The sequence below is a fragment of the Amphiura filiformis genome, chromosome 7 (genome assembly GCF_039555335.1).
Source record: "Amphiura filiformis chromosome 7, Afil_fr2py, whole genome shotgun sequence".
Classification (NCBI taxonomy): Eukaryota; Metazoa; Echinodermata; class Ophiuroidea; order Amphilepidida; family Amphiuridae; genus Amphiura; species Amphiura filiformis.
Window position 1 is genome coordinate 39021951 of NC_092634.1, and position 21485 is coordinate 39043435.

Here is a 21485-nt window from a genome sequence, read left to right on the forward strand (position 1 = left end):
AAATTAGTATCAAACTGAAAGATAAATAAAACACACGTCCTAAAAAGGGTCTGATATTCCGGGCTGAAATGTATAGCTTTGATTGTGGCCAAAATAAACAAAAATGCCACTAAAGAATATTCCCGGCTTGTCAGCAGGACCTGCCCCACGGTTTGAACGATAGTATTACAAGACGTACAACCTGCTAGGGAAGGTTGTTTTGGGACCCTGTTTTTAGCCCTATGGAAATCTAAAAGCGGAGACCTAAAACAGGAATCAAAAAACAGCCATATAGATATAGGGCTACTCTTAAGTATGTTGTGTTTTAGAACCCCCTTTTCAAAACACAAGTTACACCTACACAATGACAGATCAAGAAGTTCAAAGTTGTAGTTCAATTAGTTATCAAGGTATTTTTGTATGTTTTTGTTATGGGTTAAAAAGTGTAAGAAAGGTAATAGGTCTTCACTTTTGTGGAGATGTCGGAACTTTATTTACCCTCCACAGCGTTACGACATATGTGTAACCTGTATATGCCCATTGTCTGGTCTAATTCCTTGTAAAATATTTTTTTTTTATAAGAACCTCGGCAAATTTTCAACATTTCAGGATTACGTTTCTGGCAGGGAGTCGGCCGAGAAACGAAACTAGTTTCGTTTATAGGACGTCATCGATCTTTTGGCTTGTTCCCTTAGCTTGGCAGTGATATGATGTTGCCGAGCAGTATATGGTCGAATCCAACGAAAAGTGTACACGGCATGTTCAGGGCCATAACTTAAAAGTATTAATCAATTGGCATTCGTTTTTGTATTGTGTTTATTCGCCTTGATCATACGCTTCGCGCCATATATAATAAGACCCCTTCTGTGAAAAACTTAGACACAGAGACCTCAAAACATGCTATTTTTACCCATTTTTTCAAAATATTTCTTAAAGTATTTTTAAAAACATATAAATCAGTTATGAAAAGAAGTCATTGGATTGAATCTAAATTGATTTCCTGAAAGGTGTGTATTCAAAGATTGCCTGTTCAATTTTTCACATATTTGTACATAATTATGAATTTTTGTGATAATTTTTGAGTGGTATTTTTTTACATTACCTACGAATACAATTTTTCATAGCACTAGATATATCTTTAACAAATGGAAATCACTAATAAATGCGCAATTGATACAAGCTTTGATATGTCCAATACTGAAATGCATTGCATTCGGACATCTTTATTATTGTGTTTAGCTGCCAGAAATTCTAAATGGCACAAAGGTAGGTTTGGTAAAAATATGCATTACCTCCGAATACATGTTAAAAGCTGTGCCATTTCCACAAAGTGAGAGAATAGTAAACAATAGTTAAGCAATAGGTGCAAGGTAATACACTCTTTATTTCTACCAAGTTTCAATAGCCTGCGTTTAAATATTTCTGAGATGTCAACAATAAAAGCAAGTATTCGTAGGTAAATTTCGGCAACCGAATGTTACCTACGAATACAATTTGACATCATGACAGTATTGTGAAACACCGCCATTCATGCCAATGCCCATATTGGTACATAACAAAGGCCTGTATGTTTGCTATCAAATCATATGTCAATGAAAGTTGCGAATTCACATACATGCCCACCATGCAAAACTGAATACGGCTTAATTGGTGAAAAATATGTACTAAAATAGACGACGATCTGCTCATTAAAACGTACAATCAGATTCAAAGAAGACTGGAAGAGGATAAATATTTGGATTTGTCAACTGTCATGTGTGCTTCATTTTAAATGTTTACCGACCTTCTGGTTTCTGAGTAATTTGTGTCCAAATTGATTTATTCGAAGGTAACTTTTGATGTTTTCGCTAAGGTTACCTACGAATACCATGGAAAAAACGACTGTTCTCATTGTCTCATGATCTAGACAACACATTGATGGACACTGGTATAAAGCTAATTGTAGTTGCCCTCAAATGAAAGGCCACAAGACGTAACTGACTCCAAGATGGACTTCACAAGTCTGCAATAACGGTTTTAAGCGATTTGTGTGCAATTAAGCAAATTAAAGTCACTTTAGTGCCTTTGTTTCTTACTTCAATCCTCTTTCAACCGCTGTGAACCGATATTATTAATACATGATAGGGTCTAAAGTATCAATAAACGCACATAAAGAAAATAATACATTCAAAGTGCTTTATAAAATGAAGTTTTGATTGCGATATCCACCAAAAGTCTAATTCTTACCTACAAATACTGAAATGTTACTTACGAATACAGCATAATACATGACATGTGTAATGAAGTGTCTTAACCAATGGAAATTAATTGTCAAAAACTTTCAGCGGTACCCCAGGACACTATTATTACCCATATACGGATTCATTCAACAATTATTTATTATGTAAAATTGATGATTAACTACTTGTATATCAAAATGAAGTGGTCAAAATCTTGCTAAAAGCATCAAAATTTTTGATCTAAGATAATAGCATTTATTCATTTGGACGTACCATCTAAAAGAAAACTAAAAACTACCATTTTATTAATTCATTACCATAATAGCAAAATTTAAACCTCTAAACTCAATATAGATATTGTTAAATCGCTCATGTTACCTACGAATACCCGGGTTTCTTCACCTTTTCATTGTATAAAGCGTTAGGTGTATGCGTATAATTCCTAATATTCTTGAAAACATATATCCTACTCGTTCTAATACAATGTGTAAATTGATTCATACTCATTTGATAAATAAAATACAGAAACTGACCTAAACTTCATTTTCAAAAATAAACTATCATAAATTGACTAAGATCATATTGATCGCGTTATAAAAATAAAAACAAATATTTTCTGGTTGAGCTAGCATTTTCCTGACACCCTGTGGTCTACATTACACGAAAAAAGCGTTAATGGGAATATTCCATTTGTTTTAGGTTGATTAGTATTGCGAAGGTGAAAGCATCCTAGTGGTATTCGTAGGTAACATTGGGTTTTGATATCACATTTACTATCACACGTCCTGGATTTATTTTTCAAGATTAGTAATGGCACTTTTGGTTCCTATAAGGCCAATATGTCATGAATCAATGGGCAAAAGGAAAAAATTGTGGAGACATTTTTATTTCGGACTTTTATTTTTGGCCCGTGGACACTTTTGGTTGGATTCGACCATATATGTCCTTTAATATGCTCTTTTTATATGTAATGTGCGAGAACCTGGTTTGGATTCCACAGGGTGTGTCCCTATAACAGACACACCCACCAGAAAAGGCCCAGCTCAGATCGCGCGCCAAATGAGTCTGCAGTTCAGAAATTGCATTTTTTTCTCAGCCATTAAAAAATAGGCAGAGCTGGGAATCGAACCCGGGACCTCCCTTTTAAAAAACTCAGTGCGTTACCACTAAGCCAACGGACTATTAGCTGTGAGACGTTTGATAGTAATCCTGATATTGCTGAATAGAATAAATCAATTCTGATAGGCCTATTTATCTAATGTACGATGCTATTCAAAATTAATAAACTAGGAATATAATGTGAAATGACTATCAATCGATCAATCAATCAAGTTTTCAAGTTATCAACAATCAAAAAAAAACTAATTACTTACTAATCTACCAAATAAATAAATAAATAAATAAATAAATAAATAAATAAATAAATAAATAAATAAATAAATAAATAAATAAATAAATAAATAAATAAATATAATTATAAGTAGGAATAGGCCTAAATGAATAAATAAATACAGAAAGCAGAATGCAGTTAGTATTTTAGTTAGAAAATTCCAAACATTCTATTATAATTTTCTGCTCTGCACGCAAAGGACGTGTGCTTTTAATATCCGCGCCTAATCAATTAATGGGTCTTTGGCTCAGGATAGATGTCGTATTCCTCTATGTGGGTCACTTGGTGATAAAATAACTTTGAATTCCTTGTAACAACATACAAATTTGCGTCTGGAAACCGGGTCTGGAACTGAATTTGGAACAGCTATAGACTTCAGCGCCGTATCAAATCTCATAAAAAGGCCACGACTGGCGAGTATGTTTTTATGTTTCCCGCACGAAAGCTTGCGTCAACATCTATACTATACTTCTTTGGAAACGTTGACCTTTGACCATTCTTTGTAAATGTCCTGCTATGCCCGCTGCTATGTCCTTGGTATGTAGACTTGATTGAGTACTGCAAAAGCATCCACTTTACTGAGTTGTTTAGCACCTGGTCAGTAGATAATCCTACAGGGATACGGCCAGTGAGCATGTTGAAAGACCCATTATTGATTAGGCGCGGATATTAAAAGCACACGTCCTTTGCGTGCAGAGCAGAAAATTATAATAGAATGTTTGGAATTTTCTAACTAAAATACTAACTGCATTCTGCTTTCTGTATTTATTTATTCATTTAGGCCTATTCCTACTTATATATTTATTTATTTATTTATTTATTTATTTATTTATTTATTTATTTATTTATTTATTTGGTAGATTAGTAAGTAATTAGTAATATTCCATGATTCATCGGTTTATTTTTGATTGTTGATAACTTGAAAACTTGATTGATTGATCGATTGATAGTCATTTCACATTATATTCCTAGTTTATTAATTTTGAATAGCATCGTACATTAGATAAATATGCCTATCAGAATTGATTTATTCTATTCAGCAATATCAGGATTACTATCAAACGTCTCACAGCTAATAGTCCGTTGGCTTAGTGGTAACGCACTGAGTTTTATAAAGGGAGGTCCCGGTTCGATTCCCAGCTCTGCCTATTTTTTAATGGCTGAGAAAAAAATGCAATTTCTGAACTGCAGACTCATTTGGCGCGCGATCTGAGCTGGGCCTTTTCTGGTGGGTGTGTCTGTTATAGGCACACACCCTGTGGAATCCAAACCAGGTTCTCGCACATTACATATACACCAATCCGAGAAGCGTTTACTGTATTTGGCCCTCTATTGACGGCAACACAGATGTACCAGAGCGGGAGATTTAATTCGTAATTCAATACTCATGATTGTGTATTGAATATCACTATTCGCCACTTGCACGGTTCCGCCATTATGCACTATATGCGGGAGAGCCTCGAACTGGCAGCATACATGAAAGGAAGAATTACGTAACCTTACACAGAATGTTATATGACTGGTTCAATTCCCATTCATGTATGCTGCCAGTTCGAGGCTCTCCCGCACATAGTGCATAATGGCGGAACTGTGCAAGTGGCGAATTGTGTACAATTCCCGGGTACAATTCTGTATAGCACACAATAAATAATGGATGGAACCCCCGACCTCGGGACACCGCAGTTTTACATCGGGGACACCGCAGTAATGGCGAAGTCGGATAGGTGTATAAAAAGAGCATATTAAAGGACATATACTGCTCGGCAACATCATATCACTGCCAAGCTAAGGGAACAAGCCAAAAGATCGATGACGTCCTATAAACGAAACTAGTTTCGTTTCTCGGCCGACTCCCTGCCAGAAACGTAATCCTGAAATGTTGAAAATTTGCCGAGGTTCTTATAAAAAAAATTATATTTTACAAGGAATTAGAATAGACAATGGGCATATACAGGTTACACATATGTCGTAACGCTGTGGAGGGTAAATAAAGTTCCGACATCTCCACAAAAGTGAAGACCTATTACCTTTCTTACACTTTTTAACCCATAACAAAAACATACAAAAATACCTTGATAACTAATTGAACTACAACTTTGAACTTCTTGATCTGTCATTGTGTAGGTGTAACTTGTGTTTTGAAAAGGGGGTTCTAAAACACAACATACGTACGAGTAGCCCTATATCTATATGGCTGTTTTTAGATTCCTGTTTTAGGTCTCCGCTTTTTAGATTTCCATAGGGCTAAAAAAACAGGGTCCCAAAACAACCTTCCCTAGCAGGTTGTACGTCTTGTAATACTATCGTTCAAACCGTGGGGCAGGTCCTGCTGACAAGCCCGGGAATATTCTTTAGTGGCATTTTTGTTTATTTTGGCCACAATCAAAGCTATACATTTCAGCCCGGAATATCAGACCCTTTTTAGGACGTGTGTTTTATTTATCTTTCAGTTTGATACTAATTTTAGAGGCGATATACGAATACAACGTAGCCTACACATTATTATTAACTTTTATAGGGTTCAAATTTTCTGTGCTTTTAAATTCTTAATTTTTTTATAGTTTTTCGTGTCATTATAGCACGTTGAAAATTCTAAAATTTAATCAGTCATTTGTACAAAATTAAATAGGTTAAGGTCATAATGGACAGATCGCGTGAGATATATCCTACGCGATCTCAAGGGGTCATTGAATCCACAGATTGGATTATTATCACAATATAATGAACAGATTTTGTGTTATTGTTCCTAAAACCAATGGCCGTATAACTAGGACAAATGAATACGGACAAGGACAAATGAATACGGACAAAATTTTGCACTATTTTGGAGGTGATTTTTTGAAACTTAATAAACAGCAAGTTGGAAGCAAATCATCGGTGTTTGGAAGATGGTTCAGCAGATATTAAGGGGCTCTGCAATAATTATGAGCCCCTGGGGAGGTCAAAATTTCCAAAGGGCGTACAAAAATGCTTGCTCCTCCTCCTTCGACCTGCCGAAAATCCCCCCTTCACGGCCTGCTGAACCCCCCCCCCTGCACATGCCAAATTTTTGGGATCCCAATCTGCAAACCTTAAATGGTCTAGAGGATCGTATAGGCCTATTTTGGGGGCCCCAAATTGTCCTGTGCATCTTCCATTTTAAGCAAAAAACACCATGTTTTTGGCCAAAATAGGGTACAAAATTGCAAATTCAGTTTCAATTTGGGCTAAAATAGTCTACAATTGAAGATCTGAGCACAAGAAGACCGTAAGTCCACTTGGCCCCTCAACATGTATACACTAATGTTTCTTAGGGTTTTATAATATTTAATACATGTTCCAGGGTGAAAACATCATGAAAGGTTGTGAAAGATTTGTTTTGGCTCCTGAACATGTATAAAACATTACCAAACTATACGAAACTATACGCAACTTTAGTGTAAACATGTTGAGGGGCCAAGTGGATTTACGGTCTTCTTGCGCTCAGGTCTTCAATTGAAATTTTTTCGCGTGCTTCGCGCACAAATGCCCTAGTAAAATCTGTAGCTACTTGTTCCCCTCTAATAATACTATTAGACATAGTGAAAGACAGAGTTAGTAAAGAACGCTGGCTTAAAGACTACAGCCAATCGCAAGGTTTCAATCTAACTGCGGATGATGTAGTTGAGCTTTTGGAATTCATTTTGTCCACGACGTACTTCGCCTTTCGCGGCAAAATTTTTAGACAGCGATTCGGAGCGGCTATGGGTAGCCCCGTGTCCCCATTAGCAGCCAACATCTTTATGGAATACTTAGAGGAATCAGCCATCATGACCGCCCCTATGTAAGCCCAAGCTTTGGAAAAGATACGTCGACGACATTCTGGAAGTAGTAGCCAAAGACGCAGTTATACCGCTTACTGACCATCTTAACCAAGTCGATGACACACAGTCCATCAAATTCACTTTCGAGAAAGAAGTCGACGGAAAGATACCATTCTTAGACACTCTAATTGTTCGCCGCGAAGATGGGTCCGTGAAGCTTTTAGTTTATCGCAAAGCCCCCCACACAAACCAGTACTTGAACTTAAAATCGCACCATCCCCTACATCAAAAACTTGGGATAGTTCGCACACTGTTAGATAGGAAAGACAATATTGTCACCGAAGATCAGGACAAAGAGGAGGAGGAGAAGAAAATTAAAGGTGCTTTAAAACAGTGTGGATACCCGGACTGGTATGTGGATAAAGTCAAGAGCAAAATGGCTACTCCTAAGCAAAAAGGAAAGAAGTCCAAAGACAACAGTGAAAATCCAGAGGATTTGTGACATTACCGTATGTTGAAGGGGTGTCTGAGCGTGTCGCTAGAGTCATGAAGTCTTATAACATCCATACCGCCATGAAACCCCACACCTCTTTACGCAACCTTCTCGTCCATCCGAAGGATAAACGCGAGCCGCAAAATTCTACGGATGTCATTTATTCTATCCCATGCAAAAACTGCGATCTCACATACATAGGTGAAACCGGTAGAAAATTCGGGAAGCGCTTAGATGAACATAGAAGTGAGGCAGATAAAGTCGCTACCAATATCCGCACTAGAGCCAACAGAAAAGCTTCGCAATCTACCATCCATAAATCTGCGATAACTGACCATGTTGTGGACAAGAATCATATCATCAATTGGGAGGAGGCAAGGATTGTCGGAAAAGAGAGTACACAAGATGGATCAAGGAGGCCATCACCATCAGAAAGCAAAGAGCAACAATGAACCGAGACGAGGGCCAGTACAACCTAAGTCACATCTATGACGACCTGTTGATGGAGAAATCGTCTGGCAACTCCGTTGCCAAGCAGCGATCAACAACAGCTGTACAACGATCATCACATCAACAGTAGCATTGAGAAAGATAGCTGGTAGCTATCGGAACGTCTGCACGTAAGTGTGTTTAACTTGAACTAATATATGAAAAAATATACATGTTTCTTTCCTATATATAAAAAGAGGGGGCATGGCTGGTGACGTTGTTAATGTGTTTGAAATTTGGGGCACCCCTTTTAACATGAAAAACGGTGGCTTTTCTACGGGAATAATTTCACTTCGTTTGAGATTGTTTTAAGATTATTTACACCATATGCAAAGTCCATAATCTAGTTCGTTAATTTTATTCAGAAGTACGTGGTCATCTCCATGCTTCTGTGCACATTTCGAATTTTTTCATTATAATTTTATTGTAATCATAATTTATAGACCAATGCAGAAGTCTTCAGGGTCTAATCCAGGCTGGTGACCTGTACAAATAAAAGAAAATATTATTATTCATTTATTATTCATTGAATAAGACATTGAATATGTTATTGTATATTATAATAAAATACTGTACATATACGAGTACTTTGATCCGCTCGCAATCGGCGGGAATTGTTAGGCTTTAGTTTTATCACTGCGTCGAAAGGTAGACCCACGGTAAGAGTGATAAAATTGACCTGGTCTGGTCTTTATTGTTTGTGTTAAATAAAGTAGACGAAGCCCGGAGACGAAGTATAATAGGATAATTAATAATTTGTGATGTTTCTGACGAGATGTCACATTCACAAGGCAAGTCTGAACATAAAATATATTAATGTTAATCCGCGATGTTGTAAAGCCCGCCGATTACGAGATGATCAAACTATATTGGTACCCCAAATTTGGCATAATTATGCAACACATGTTTGTGTGTTGTGGCGGAGTTCGTCTTTGACTTACAAGCGTAGAGCGTCCTGCTCTATAGCTTTCCCATGAGAGCGCCATCTACGTTCCTGTCTGTTGCTTGAAGTTTGAAATGCTTTGCCGACAGGCAGCTAACTGGGAATCATGTTGTATTTGGTCTTTCCAACGTGACGCGGTGGTGGGCGGCCTCTTCCTCTTAGATGTGTTATGAAATCCTAGTGATGGACTTGGCTTGGTTATGATATTTGTTGTCTCATTTAGCTAGGGACAAATCTCCTCTTTTCTCATCCTATCTCTCAATGATACACCACGCATGGAGCGGAGTGTACTTAATAGATTTTGTGACGGTCCACAAATCTGCTCCATAAGGGTCTGTGCAATAATTATGAGCACTGGGGGAGGCCGAAAGGGGGGCCAGCAACTTTTGGCCAGCCGAGAGGGGGGCAAGCGATTTTTGGCACACATTCATTGGACGCCTTTTAAATAAAACGCTCTAAAAAGGCTTAGGAAAACAGTTCGGAAACGCTTTAATATGCAAATTTTCCTGCTCGCTACGCTCGCAACATATATCTAGACTATTTAAGATTTGAAAATTGGGATCCCAAAAATTTGGCATGTGTAAGGGGGGGGCAAAGATTTTTTGGCGGGCCGTTCGGAAATTCCCCCCCCCCCCGGGAAAATAATTATTGCACATCCTCTAAGTTGCATTATAAATCTTGGTCTTTAAATTAAATTTAAATGAAAATTGGGATCCCAAAAATTTGGCATGTGTAAGGGGGGGGCAAAGATTTTTGGCGGGCCGTTCGAAATTCCCCCCGGGAAAATAATTATTGCACATCCTCTAAGTTGCATTATAAATCTTGGTCTTTAAATTAAAGATCTTGTCGGGTTATGGTTGGACTAGACTGTGAGTCTTTACATGGAAGGGACATTGCTCCTCAGCAATACAAACTGTTGGACTTTGTCAACTGGTGCATCTGACAATGATATCCCGAGGGTCGTTTATCATAATTTAACTGTATCAAGTTCTTGTAAATCTTTCATAACAAACGCCAGGTAAATGTCGAGTAATAATAATAATAAATAATAATAAATTTTGGATTTATAAAGCGCCTTTCTCCAGATCTTAGAGGACTCAAAGCGCTGTAATTTCGCTGCAATGGTGAATCATCACAATCAGATCGCATCAACTAGGTTGCTGCCGAACGGCGCACACCTATCCGCATTTAGATTGTAACATCCACCAATTATCTGTGCAGCTCCCCAAATTCCATTGGGTGAAGGAAGTTTTGATAACCAAACATCTAATCACCGATTTTTGCGATACAGGAGGAAACCGGAGATCCCGGAGAAAACCTGCGAGGGCGAGCATGGAATCGGGATAAACCAAGTGCACATGAGTCCTTGGGCCGCGCCGGGGCTTGAACCCGGGACCTCAGTGGTGCAAAGCGAGGGAACTACCGCTGCGCTAACTCTCCCTCCCGCTGGTAAGACTGGTGACAGTTAGACCAACTTCAACTTTAAACCAGTTAGCTTATAATAGATATCTTTCCATTGACAATAGCACACTTGGTCTGATGGTACACGACTTCGATGATATTAATTAAATTGATATCAACTCCTATGTCAGGCATTTCCAAAGAGCTTCGAGCCAAATGGTGTCCGATTGTTTAAATTTATATGTTCTTAAACAGAATGGACTTTATTCCACGGAAATTTACCAAAACAGGTTTTGTTTTCTCTAAAGCCTGACGTATTAAAACTTTATTCCAATAACCTATCTTGAACGGTTTGTCACTGACGTTGCTCATTGAAGTAGATACCTCTGAATGATTAAAACCCTCTTTCATCCTTATTTTCATGGGAAAACAGTCGCGAAATGCATTTATGCATGCTTGAACATTGTGATTTTAAAAGCCCGTGTTATTATGCAGTTGTGAAATAAATGTACTATGTTCTCATGATTGATCTCAGCATAACATGCACAATTACAAAAATTCAACTTGCTTTAAAGGCTCGGTCACCCACCTTTGTACAGTATTTTTTCGGTGCGACCTGAGTTTTTGGTGAATTTTATAAAAGACCTAAAAAATTAGGTAGGTCTTTTGGGAAACTTTATGAATATCATCACTCCCTCACGTGCTCCTGGCTTTTAAACTGGATATTTGGGATATTAAGTTACCGATTTAATGGCGGAACCCTTTTGTCTTGAACAAATGTACTTCTCGATGAATAGCTTGTCGGCAAATCAACTTGCCACAAAGGAACAATGCGTTACGTAATATATTGCTTCTGCATGTTATAATAGCTCATGGAGCTACTAATATGAAGGAAGAACAAAAGTACTATGTAATCTTAATTTCACTCCTTTGTTCTTTGTGCGCGCTGGTGATCACTGATGAAAAGCATATTCAAAAGAGTCATGATATGCACCTCTATTCATTGGAAAGGTGCATTATACGATCATCGATACAATTGAATACATGAATACAAAACCCACCCAAGTCCATGGAAAGTGATTGTGAGAAGAACTATGTATCAGTTTAATTCCTTCAGTTGGAGTAAAAAGTTTTACATGCAAATGAGTGGGTTAAACTGTATTAGGTATGACGATTAGCATTTCGGGGACTTCGTGAGGGGTCTTTTGACATTTTGTATGCCGGACTTGGGTGTTTTTTAATCACATAGTAAGTGTATACTTTACGATTTGCGATCAGTCTTTGTTCTTGTTATGTGCCCATTCAGCTTCATGTCTGCGTTTTTACCACTTATTTCGTCATCACTGTTACTATAACCTCAATTTAGTAGGTCAGCCATCTTGTCCTGTTTGAGAGGGCACTATAATATCTGTACAAAAACCATCCAAGTCCTGAACTTCATTTGGGTGGTGTTAGGATTTCACATGCCCAATAGACGCACGTAGAGGGTGGATTTGTGTTGTTCTTTTATACATATGATAGGCCAATGTATAAGCAACTATTTCCCATGCTTAACTCAATTTGGCCAAAGTATGGACTTGGGTGGGTTTTGTATTCAGGTATTTAATTGTTTGCACATTCTTCAATTGTTTGCACAGGCTTCAAAATGTGACAAACGAAAGTTACCTCAACACGACCCGTACCGGAAGCAATCTATTCAAAGATATTTTGTGGTGACGTAATAATTATGTACACAAACCATGGCATTTTTTGTATTGAAGGAAATTTGTAGCGTTGAATCAGCGAAACCCAGATCAAAAATCAGACCTTTTTTTTTCAATGTAATTGCAATTTGGCCAGAGTCCCGCCATGTGGGAGTTAAAAGATGTATTTTTATCGTTTTAATCATCTTTATCGCCAACAGCAATCGCACAGGCAGCCAACAGCAATCGCACAAGCAGCACAAAAGAGCATTTGGGGCTCTCCCTCCATTTATTTCAAAACTCATTGGTTTGACTAAATAAACTTTATTGACCATTTTGTGATCTTTCACCCCAAGTATGTGTATACACTAGCTTGGGCCGGTCAGGGCTTCTTCTAACCAAGCCGTCATAGCATGTAATTTAGAGCAGAAGTAGAATTTGAACCATTTTTAATTACCTCTAATACTGTATTACAAATTGGGATCCCAAAATTTTGGCATGTGCAAAAAGGGGGAGGGGCATTTTTTAGCAAGCCGTTTGGAAGTGTTAACCCCTGTGGAGGCTCTTAATTATTGAACAGTCCCTTGCACGATCTTTGACCCCTATACGCTTACCGTGCGTAACTTTGACGTCATTACATATCTCATGGTATTCCTTGCTTGCCAGCAGTTTAGCTTGGGCTGGATTCCACCAATCGATGAGTATCGAGTCGTATCGAGTCATGATAGCGCCGCCACCGACCGGGCAAGCCTGAAGTGTAAACTCCGCTACATCTGGCCTACCTCGGAACGCGGTGGTTTCCGCAAATAAAGCATCTACCTACACAGAGAAATAAAATAGCTTTCAGGCATAGGAAATCGTGTGTGCGCTGTCAGCTTCCACGTTTTTTGTTTGTTTGTTTTTCAATTTTTTTTGCATTTGCATTTGCATTTGCAATTGACCTTTGCATATAAATCACATTTTGGTTTCGAAGTAAAGAAAATACATACACACAACGGCATAATATTTCTGAATAAGTAATGAATAGGCTATCTTTTCAAAATGGGGAGGGGTGCACCAGATTAAATGCCACCCCACCACACCCACATTTTGGTCCATTATAAGTCACAAGCTATTTTGTAGAATTGTGAGAAAGCATACAAATTAATGATTGGCATAGTTGTCTTAATATCACCAGACTTCATATTTCTTCCTCAAATTTCGCTTGAATTTATTATGTAGATCTTTGGACATGTTGGATGTGCAAAATGCGATTTCTACTTTTGGAGTTAGTGGGTAAAATACCGGGTAATTGTAGTTACTAATAATATGTGATGCGATCAAGCAAAATCAGTCGGAACTCGGAAATATAAAATTTTCAGTTTCTTATATGACAGTAAAAAGCATTTACAAAGCTGTATTTTGCAGAAAACCCCATTGAAATTGAACAACCAGTTCCGAAGGTATGAGCAACTAAAGAGTTTCTAAAACAATAGGAAACAAAAGCAAATATTTCCTTTCTTTGGCTATATCTCAAAATCAATATCTCCGAGTTCCGACTGATTTTGCTTGATCGCATCACATATTAGTAACTAAAATTACCCGGTTACCCGGTATCATCATCATCATCATTATCATCATCATCATCATCATCATCATCATCATCATCATCATCATCATCATCAACATCAGCCCATATCATCCCACTGCTGGGCAAAGGCCTCTCCCAATTTCTCCTGTCTCCTGCAATTCCTGTCCATTCTGCTGTTCCCAAGTAGCTGACCAGCTCATCTCTCCATCTAGCTTGAGGTCATCCTCTTTTTCTTGCTCCATATAACGGTTGCCACTCTGTTGTGAGCTGACTCCATCGTCCATCTGTTATCCTGCTCAGATGTCCAACCCACTTCCATTTAATTCTTTTTACTGTTGTATACATATCCTTCACTCTTGTTTTATTACTTCGAGAAAAAATGCCACCGCATATATTTCGTTTTATGATACCCTGTCTTATTACAAAAGTCGCTGAAAATTCACTCTAAAATCTGGTAAAATGGGCTATTCCAGTACAAATCCACACACCCCTGTAGGAGACATGGCCTTAATCTCCCACACAGGGGTGTATATCTCAAACTGAGTCACCCATTCAGGTAACCTCATTTGACATTCACACTCCCTGTGTGGGAGATTAAGGCCATGTTTTCCATAGGATGCGTATGGATTTTAACTGGAATACCCTATTTCTCATGTAATATGAAGCAGCGGGAACACACTGCGGATCTCGAAATAAAGACGAATTCATTATTCTCACCGTTTCGGCTTTCAGCCAGTCGTAACACTGTTCATCTATGCAATGTCGGACGTTTTCTGCCGGAAGTACTGCTCCCTGAAGTAAGAAAATGGATGCGATAATTATCACAAGCCTGAAGCTTATCAATTTTAGTTTTAAATTTGACGCTTTGAGAAAAAAACTTGAACGGCATCATGTACAGTTTCATTTCAATTCCATTTAAATGATAATATGAGGGGGCACGTGAGTCAGTCGCATTTTTTTGTTCAGTTTCAATGTATACCTTTATACAGAGTTGGGTGGGGTAAATAAATTTTCTTCTCATCAGGTAGTGCTCACTAGTTTTTCAACCCCCACCCCCTGGAAATCAAATGCAGCGCAACTTGAGTTATATATATTGGGGAGAGCGGGGAGCGACATAAATGACTTCAGCAAAAAAAAGACCACCGGGTCGTCCACCAATCAGACGGAAGGACCATATTCAGAGGGATCTGGAAATTACCCCACAGGAAGCAGAGACACAAGCAGCGGACAGAACTGAATAGAATGGATGAGGCTTACTCGGCAGGGGCAAGGAGACACAAAGTCCTGTGTAACTATGTCAGTCCGGGATATCAGTTAAGTCAAGGGGAGCGAAAGTGAGTAATGGTGAATCCAACGGACGAGGACACAAAACACATCAAGGATCAATAAATGAAACAAAAGGATACCTTGAATATGAACAACTGGAAAGAAAACTAGATGGCACAGCTGTGTTTGAGCAAACACGAATATCTATGCCCGTGTTTTCCACCCTAACAAACATTAACCCACCATGACACGTGACCCTAGCATCCCGTCACCACCTAAACCTACCCTGATACTTCTTAAACTACCATGACATCCCCGATCCACCATGACATCCCATAACGCAGCATAACACCCCTACCCAATGTCGATGACATTTTGGACAAAATTTGAGCATATTTATGCTAATTAGCTAATTTGCATATAACTCAAAACAATGACGATACACTTTAGACAAGATTTGAGTATTTTTATGCTAATTAGCTAAATTTTACACATATTGCTCCATGTAGCCCATGACCTTTGACCTCTGAAGTCGAGGCTATCACATGAATATCTAAGGGTCATGGGTCATCATTGTATCAAGTATGAACCCTGTGGGTGCTGTAGTTCATGAGCTAGAGCTGTTTGCAATTTTAGACATATTGTCCCCTGTAGCCCATGACCTTTGACCTCTGGGGTCGAGGCTACTCCATGAAATTTTTAGAGGTCATGGGCCATCATTATACCAAGTATGGGCCCCGAGGCTACTTTAGTTCTTGAGCTACAGGAGTGCAAAAGACTGGTCTTAAGGAGAAGAAGAAGGCGAAGATGAAGGAGAAGACTAAACACATCAAATACAATATCTATGCCCCGTTGCACGAGCATAGATAAAGAGCAAGGTATACCAACAAATGTGGGGAAACAAGTAAAATACATACTAGACAGTATGCGGGGGGGGGGGCAAAACAGCAAATGTAGGCATAAGTAGTTGACAAAGTTCGATAGCCAAAAATTACCGGTTGCAAGGCCCACAGAAGTGCTAAACCTGCAAAAACAACAAGGATCAATAGGAATACAGAAGTGCACTAGAACGAGTGATTAAAATCACTGTGCATATAAACGGACACGATAAACCAAACAATCAGTGTAGGCACAAAAACAGGCAAAGTTCGATGGCCAAATATTGCCATCTCCGGAGCCCACAAAAGTGTCTGAAAAGAGAACAAATGTACACTGGAAGTGATGAAAATCACTATGCACATAACAGATAAACAAAACAAAACGGACAAAAAAAACCCGACGTTTCGAGCAGATAAACTGCTCGAAGCAAACAACAAGAACTACATACTGTAGTTTAAAAATTAAAAACAAAGGGGGGCGATATATTTTCGTTCATTTATTTTGTAAATTTGGATTTTTTTCCGTTAAACATTATTTAACATGGAATAAAGCAAAACTCACTTGAAAAAAAGAAGATTTTTTTAATATACAAATATGATGTACGCCGTCGGGCAGGTACGCTCACCACCTGATTCTGATCACTATGGACGAAATTAGGTCACGTAGACCATCATAAACTTCTCATAATAGCTACGCGACGTATAGAAACGTGTTCATCAAATACACCAGTGCCCCACTCCTTTTTTCGAATCAAACCCATAATGTGCTTTGTTCTGTGGATCACATGTCTGGATGAACATAAATAATCAATTCTATATTCTAGATCCTGAAAGAAAGTGTTAAAATCAGTGCACCACGTGTCTTCAATTAGACCTTCATTTTTGCAAAAAGTTTTCAAACTAAAGTTATTGTACACTAGTGCTAAAATGGTCCACCAACTGGCTTCAATTGGGCCTTCAGTATGCAAGGGTAAGGTTTCTCACTTCTCAGTTTTTCTTTTTCTTCTCTTCTTTTCGTTTCTGCTTTGGACACCCAACAAAGCAATAATTTCTACAATTCATTATAGTGAGAACTTGTCCACGAACGACTTTAATTCGGCCTTTCATTTCACGAATTTTCGGCTTTTTCAAACTAAAATAATTGTACATGATAATAGTACTAAATGGTCTACCAAATGGCTTCAATATAGGCTTCATTTTGAAACGTTTCTCACTGCTGTCCGCCACTGACAGGCTCCCCCACTTACAACAATTCCTTCAGCTTTTGCAAGACAATGTTCATCAGCACTGTGTCCGTCGAAGAAACCAATGGTTTTCCCAGTTATATTTTGCCAGTTTAACTCCTTGGGATTTCCTGGTAGCGTGGCAAATGCCTGGGGCGGGGATGTGGTAAATTGATCGGAAAAGGCGAATGTACGTTGCCGCTCAGGAGTAACTCGATATCCTATAATAATAATAATAATAATAATAATAATAATAATAATAATAATAATAATAATAATAATAATAATAATAATAATAATCTGATACCATAGAATATATATTTAGGAAAATTAATAAGTTAAAAAATCCTGGCCGTCCATTGGCGGTGGAAGAGGCAATTTAAAGGTTAATTTAAAAACACAACCCGCTAAAGACCGCCAACAACCGCCGCTGATTAAGGATATCCAACTAGATTGCCCCACAGTGCTCCAAAGAACCACTGACTGCGAAATTTGGATGGCCAACAATGTTGCCCCACAGGGCTGCAAAGAACCACTAATCGCAAAATATGGATATCCAGCAAGCTTAAACTATAAATTAGCCCCCCGATAGAGGGTTTGAAGAATGAAGGAAATTAAGGGGTAAAAGCTTAAAACAATAATAATAAAACTATAATACAGGAGAGGAGGCAGAGTTATGATGGGTCACTGTTTAGCAGCCCAACAAAGTAAGGAACTGGACTATTAGCAAACCTGTCTGTACGCGAACGGAGCTGCGTGAGAACGATATTGTTTCTTAATTGTCTAGCATGAGACTGACCTCTGCTGGGACGAAGCAAATTGATGGCCCGATCAGACTTGGACAATGAACGAGCGAAATTAAGGCAATGATACTCCTCCTAGCAGATAGCTTAACAATTTTGCACATAACAAGAGAATTGACATACGACACATAATTAAACCCAAGGATAATTCTCAGAGCTCTGTTCTGAGCTTCTGTGGATGCTCTCAAGCTTGTTGGACTGCTTGGATGAAAGTGTGGAGTCCTAAATGACGTCAGAATATTCAACCAGGGGTCTAATGTAAACAGTCACTAACTCAGATGTATGTATTGTTTTCAGTATCAACAAAAACTGCTATACGATAACTAAACACTCCAAGTGAGTTCCAATATAGAAGGGCCCCGCAGGGCAAGAAAGCAAGGGTGATGAACCGTCTTTAATAGTAACCTTAATGCAATTTGACACCATAGAATATATAAACGTTAAGGCAAACTGATATTTTTCCCTTAACGAAGTTTAGAGACGCCTTTTATAGCACAAAAATTCCCCTTGTTAGCAGGGCAATTATTGTTTTTTGATTTTTTTTTCTATTAGGGGAGGACGTCTCCGCATGGATAAGAAATTGGGGGCATTCGTGCCCCCTCCCCTTCTGCCGCAAAATTGTGCTATTTTAATGCAAAATTTGAAGTGAATTCGGTTTAAATGGGGCTTTGGAGCTCCTAACAGTCGAAATCAAGGGTTTTTCTTCGCTTTCTGGTTGAAAATCGTGTAAAGAACACCAGAAATGTGAGGAATGAGCAATTTGAGGGTCTTTTAGAGCTGAAATTGTCAAATTTGTGATAAAATGTAGAGGTCTTTCGGAGCTTCGCGGCGCAAAAACGAGAGTCTTTCCGAATTCCGGGAGCATATCAGTATGGTCATTAATTTGGTGTTGAGTAACCTCACCCCCATCCCCCCAAGTGACCTTTCCCCAGCACTATTCAGCATATTGCCGGCCCGTAGATTTTATAGTCTTTCTACCAATAAATTGGTGAGTGTATATTATGTGGGCTTAGGTCTATAATACGCCACGGAACATACCGGGCCAAAAAGAAAACTAACACCTGATAGTGATACACCACTGAATTGTACATTATCTTACCACTGCACGCGTCAAACCACCCTGCCATAAGCCCTCGTCCTCCGGCCTCGCTGTTCCAACAATCTGACCAGGGGGCGACCACCAGCTTACAATTCTTGTTGGCTATTCTGCAAACTGTTACAAAGACGATTCTAATAATAGTGTTATGCAACATAGACTTGCCGTTCTTCGCACCTTTAAGGATACTACAAGAAACGTATAAAAAACATATAAAAGACTTATAAACTTGTTTTCTAAATCCGTCTTTTCTCAGCAATCAAATAGCTCGATGAGAAAAATATTGGTGCGTTGGATATATGGATATAGCTTGATATTATTTTTATATGTTTATACATAATTTTTAGAATCCGTTTGAATACACTATATATTTTATACCATGTTCACAAGATCAAAAACGTGTTCACGAGATCAAAAACGTACCCACCATGTTTTGAGATCAAAAACGTGTTCATGGTTGGTTTTTTTTAAATGTGTTTACCGTTTGTAATGTTTATCAGAACCAAATGCAGTACCCATTAAATTTTAGAAGCCCGTTTTTTGGAGGGAGGGACAATTTGGAAAATCTTGCGTGACAAAAAACTGTTTTGTTATATCATCGATATCTTGATTGTGGAACTGTAATTTTGACTACCTACTTAACTACATACATTATTTCTCAATTTTCTGCCACTCGTTATATCCCATTTCATTTTCACTCCAAATTGAAGCTACTGCTGCAAAAAACGAGGTTTTTCGCCATCGGTGCGTCCGAAATTGCAGGCTGGCAAGATTGTTTATTCTGAGAGCCATTATGCAGAGGCGATTGTAATCACCTGTTCAGATGCTGCAAACCTCGGCAAATACCAAGATTTTGGACATGAATGCCAAGTGGTCTGAAAGGAAGTTCATGGAAGCTTGGCATATCCATTCCACTCCAGACATTCCTCCTAAATTTAATAGATTATTTAAAAGGACCTCGTTAAAGGATCAAGTTAAATATCTTGTTTGTTTCTCCACACAGGAAGTTGGTGTCTCTTTGGAGTTCACTAGTTCTCTTCACAAGATCCACAAGAATAGATAGCTCCTGGCTGGAGATCCTTGGGAATTGGGTCCTTGGGGTGTACAAGTTGCTGTTTAAGAGTATTGGTCGTTTTGAAGTAAACGCGAAGGTTCCTGAATTTAATAGATTATTTAAAAGGACCTTTGATCAAGTTAATTAGCTTGTTTGTTTCTCCACACAGGAAGTACTCCTTATTGACTTATTGACACTTCCTGTCAATCATTTTGACATCCCTCCTCTTGACATTTTATGTCAATCACTTTTTTCTCATTGACAGTTCCCCCCGAGTGTATATAAGGCACATCATCATGTTTATTTAGTTGCTCTGCTGAAGATGGCACTCGCTAGAGTTCCGAAAGCTCAGCCCTCTCAAAAGGACTTCTCTAGGGAAAGATCAAATCTTACTCATGTTTACCGACCTAGAGTACCAAGTAATTTCAAATCATAACTTGAGTTTACCTGCATTTACAAAATCCGGGATAAATCCTTCCACCTGGCCAGTTTCTTCGCTTCTGTATATTTGGAAGAAGAAAGAATCAGCATGTGCAGAGTAAGACATGAGTAAGAGTGATAAGACCTGGGGTATGTGTAATGTGCACATGTTTAGAGGAACATTTTCAGTAATTTGGGATACCGATACCCTCAGAGGCCAACTTTTATATCGGCTGACCATATCTTGACTCGGCTATAGGAACCTAGATAGTGAGCGTGCATATACTATGTTATTTTGTCCATATTGACAGATCTCATTTTGACCATAGGAGAATGACGTTAGGGGCGCACCATTAGATTTACAGGGGGCATGGGAGTTTTTGAACAAAAAAAACCGAGTTGGTACACTGATAGCCCCAGTGGTACTCTATATTATCATGTATACATGACATGAGTCCCATATGTCATATATTATTTTAAAATATTAAAATAAGGGGCAACAGATCGACAAGGCTAGCTCTAAAACTGCAAGGGCGTTAGAGCTCATAATGTGATACACGACTGGGCCCTAACTTGTAGATGTGTCTTTTGCCCATTTTGGCCTCAGATGTTCAAATATTAAAACAATGGGCCAGCCGTTGAATAAAGTAGCTACATTGCTCAGATTTCGTACACAAATAGGGCTATATCATTTTATTGTTGTATGTACAGTATGAGTCCAATATGTGACATAATATGGGCCACTGGGCCAAAACATAGGGCTGGCCTTTACTCAGTAAATAAAGCAGCAACAACGC

General features: G+C 38.5%; 2 protein-coding genes across 2 annotated transcripts in view; both read right to left on the minus strand.

Moving 5' to 3' along the window:
- The window catches only part of LOC140157141 (uncharacterized), a 38574-nt gene that overhangs the window by 14677 nt on the left and 2412 nt on the right, over positions 1–21485 (minus strand). The window lies entirely within an intron of this gene.
- Positions 6813–21142, minus strand: LOC140157140 (uncharacterized). The gene is made up of 6 exons (XM_072180222.1): positions 20716–21142; positions 19218–19331; positions 17340–17536; positions 14666–14740; positions 12993–13197; positions 6813–8836 (listed from the first exon to the last, which is right to left on the minus strand). The coding sequence occupies exons 1-6, from the start codon at positions 20927–20929 to the stop codon at positions 8790–8792; spliced, it is 852 nt and encodes a 283-aa protein (XP_072036323.1). The 5' UTR covers positions 20930–21142; the 3' UTR covers positions 6813–8789.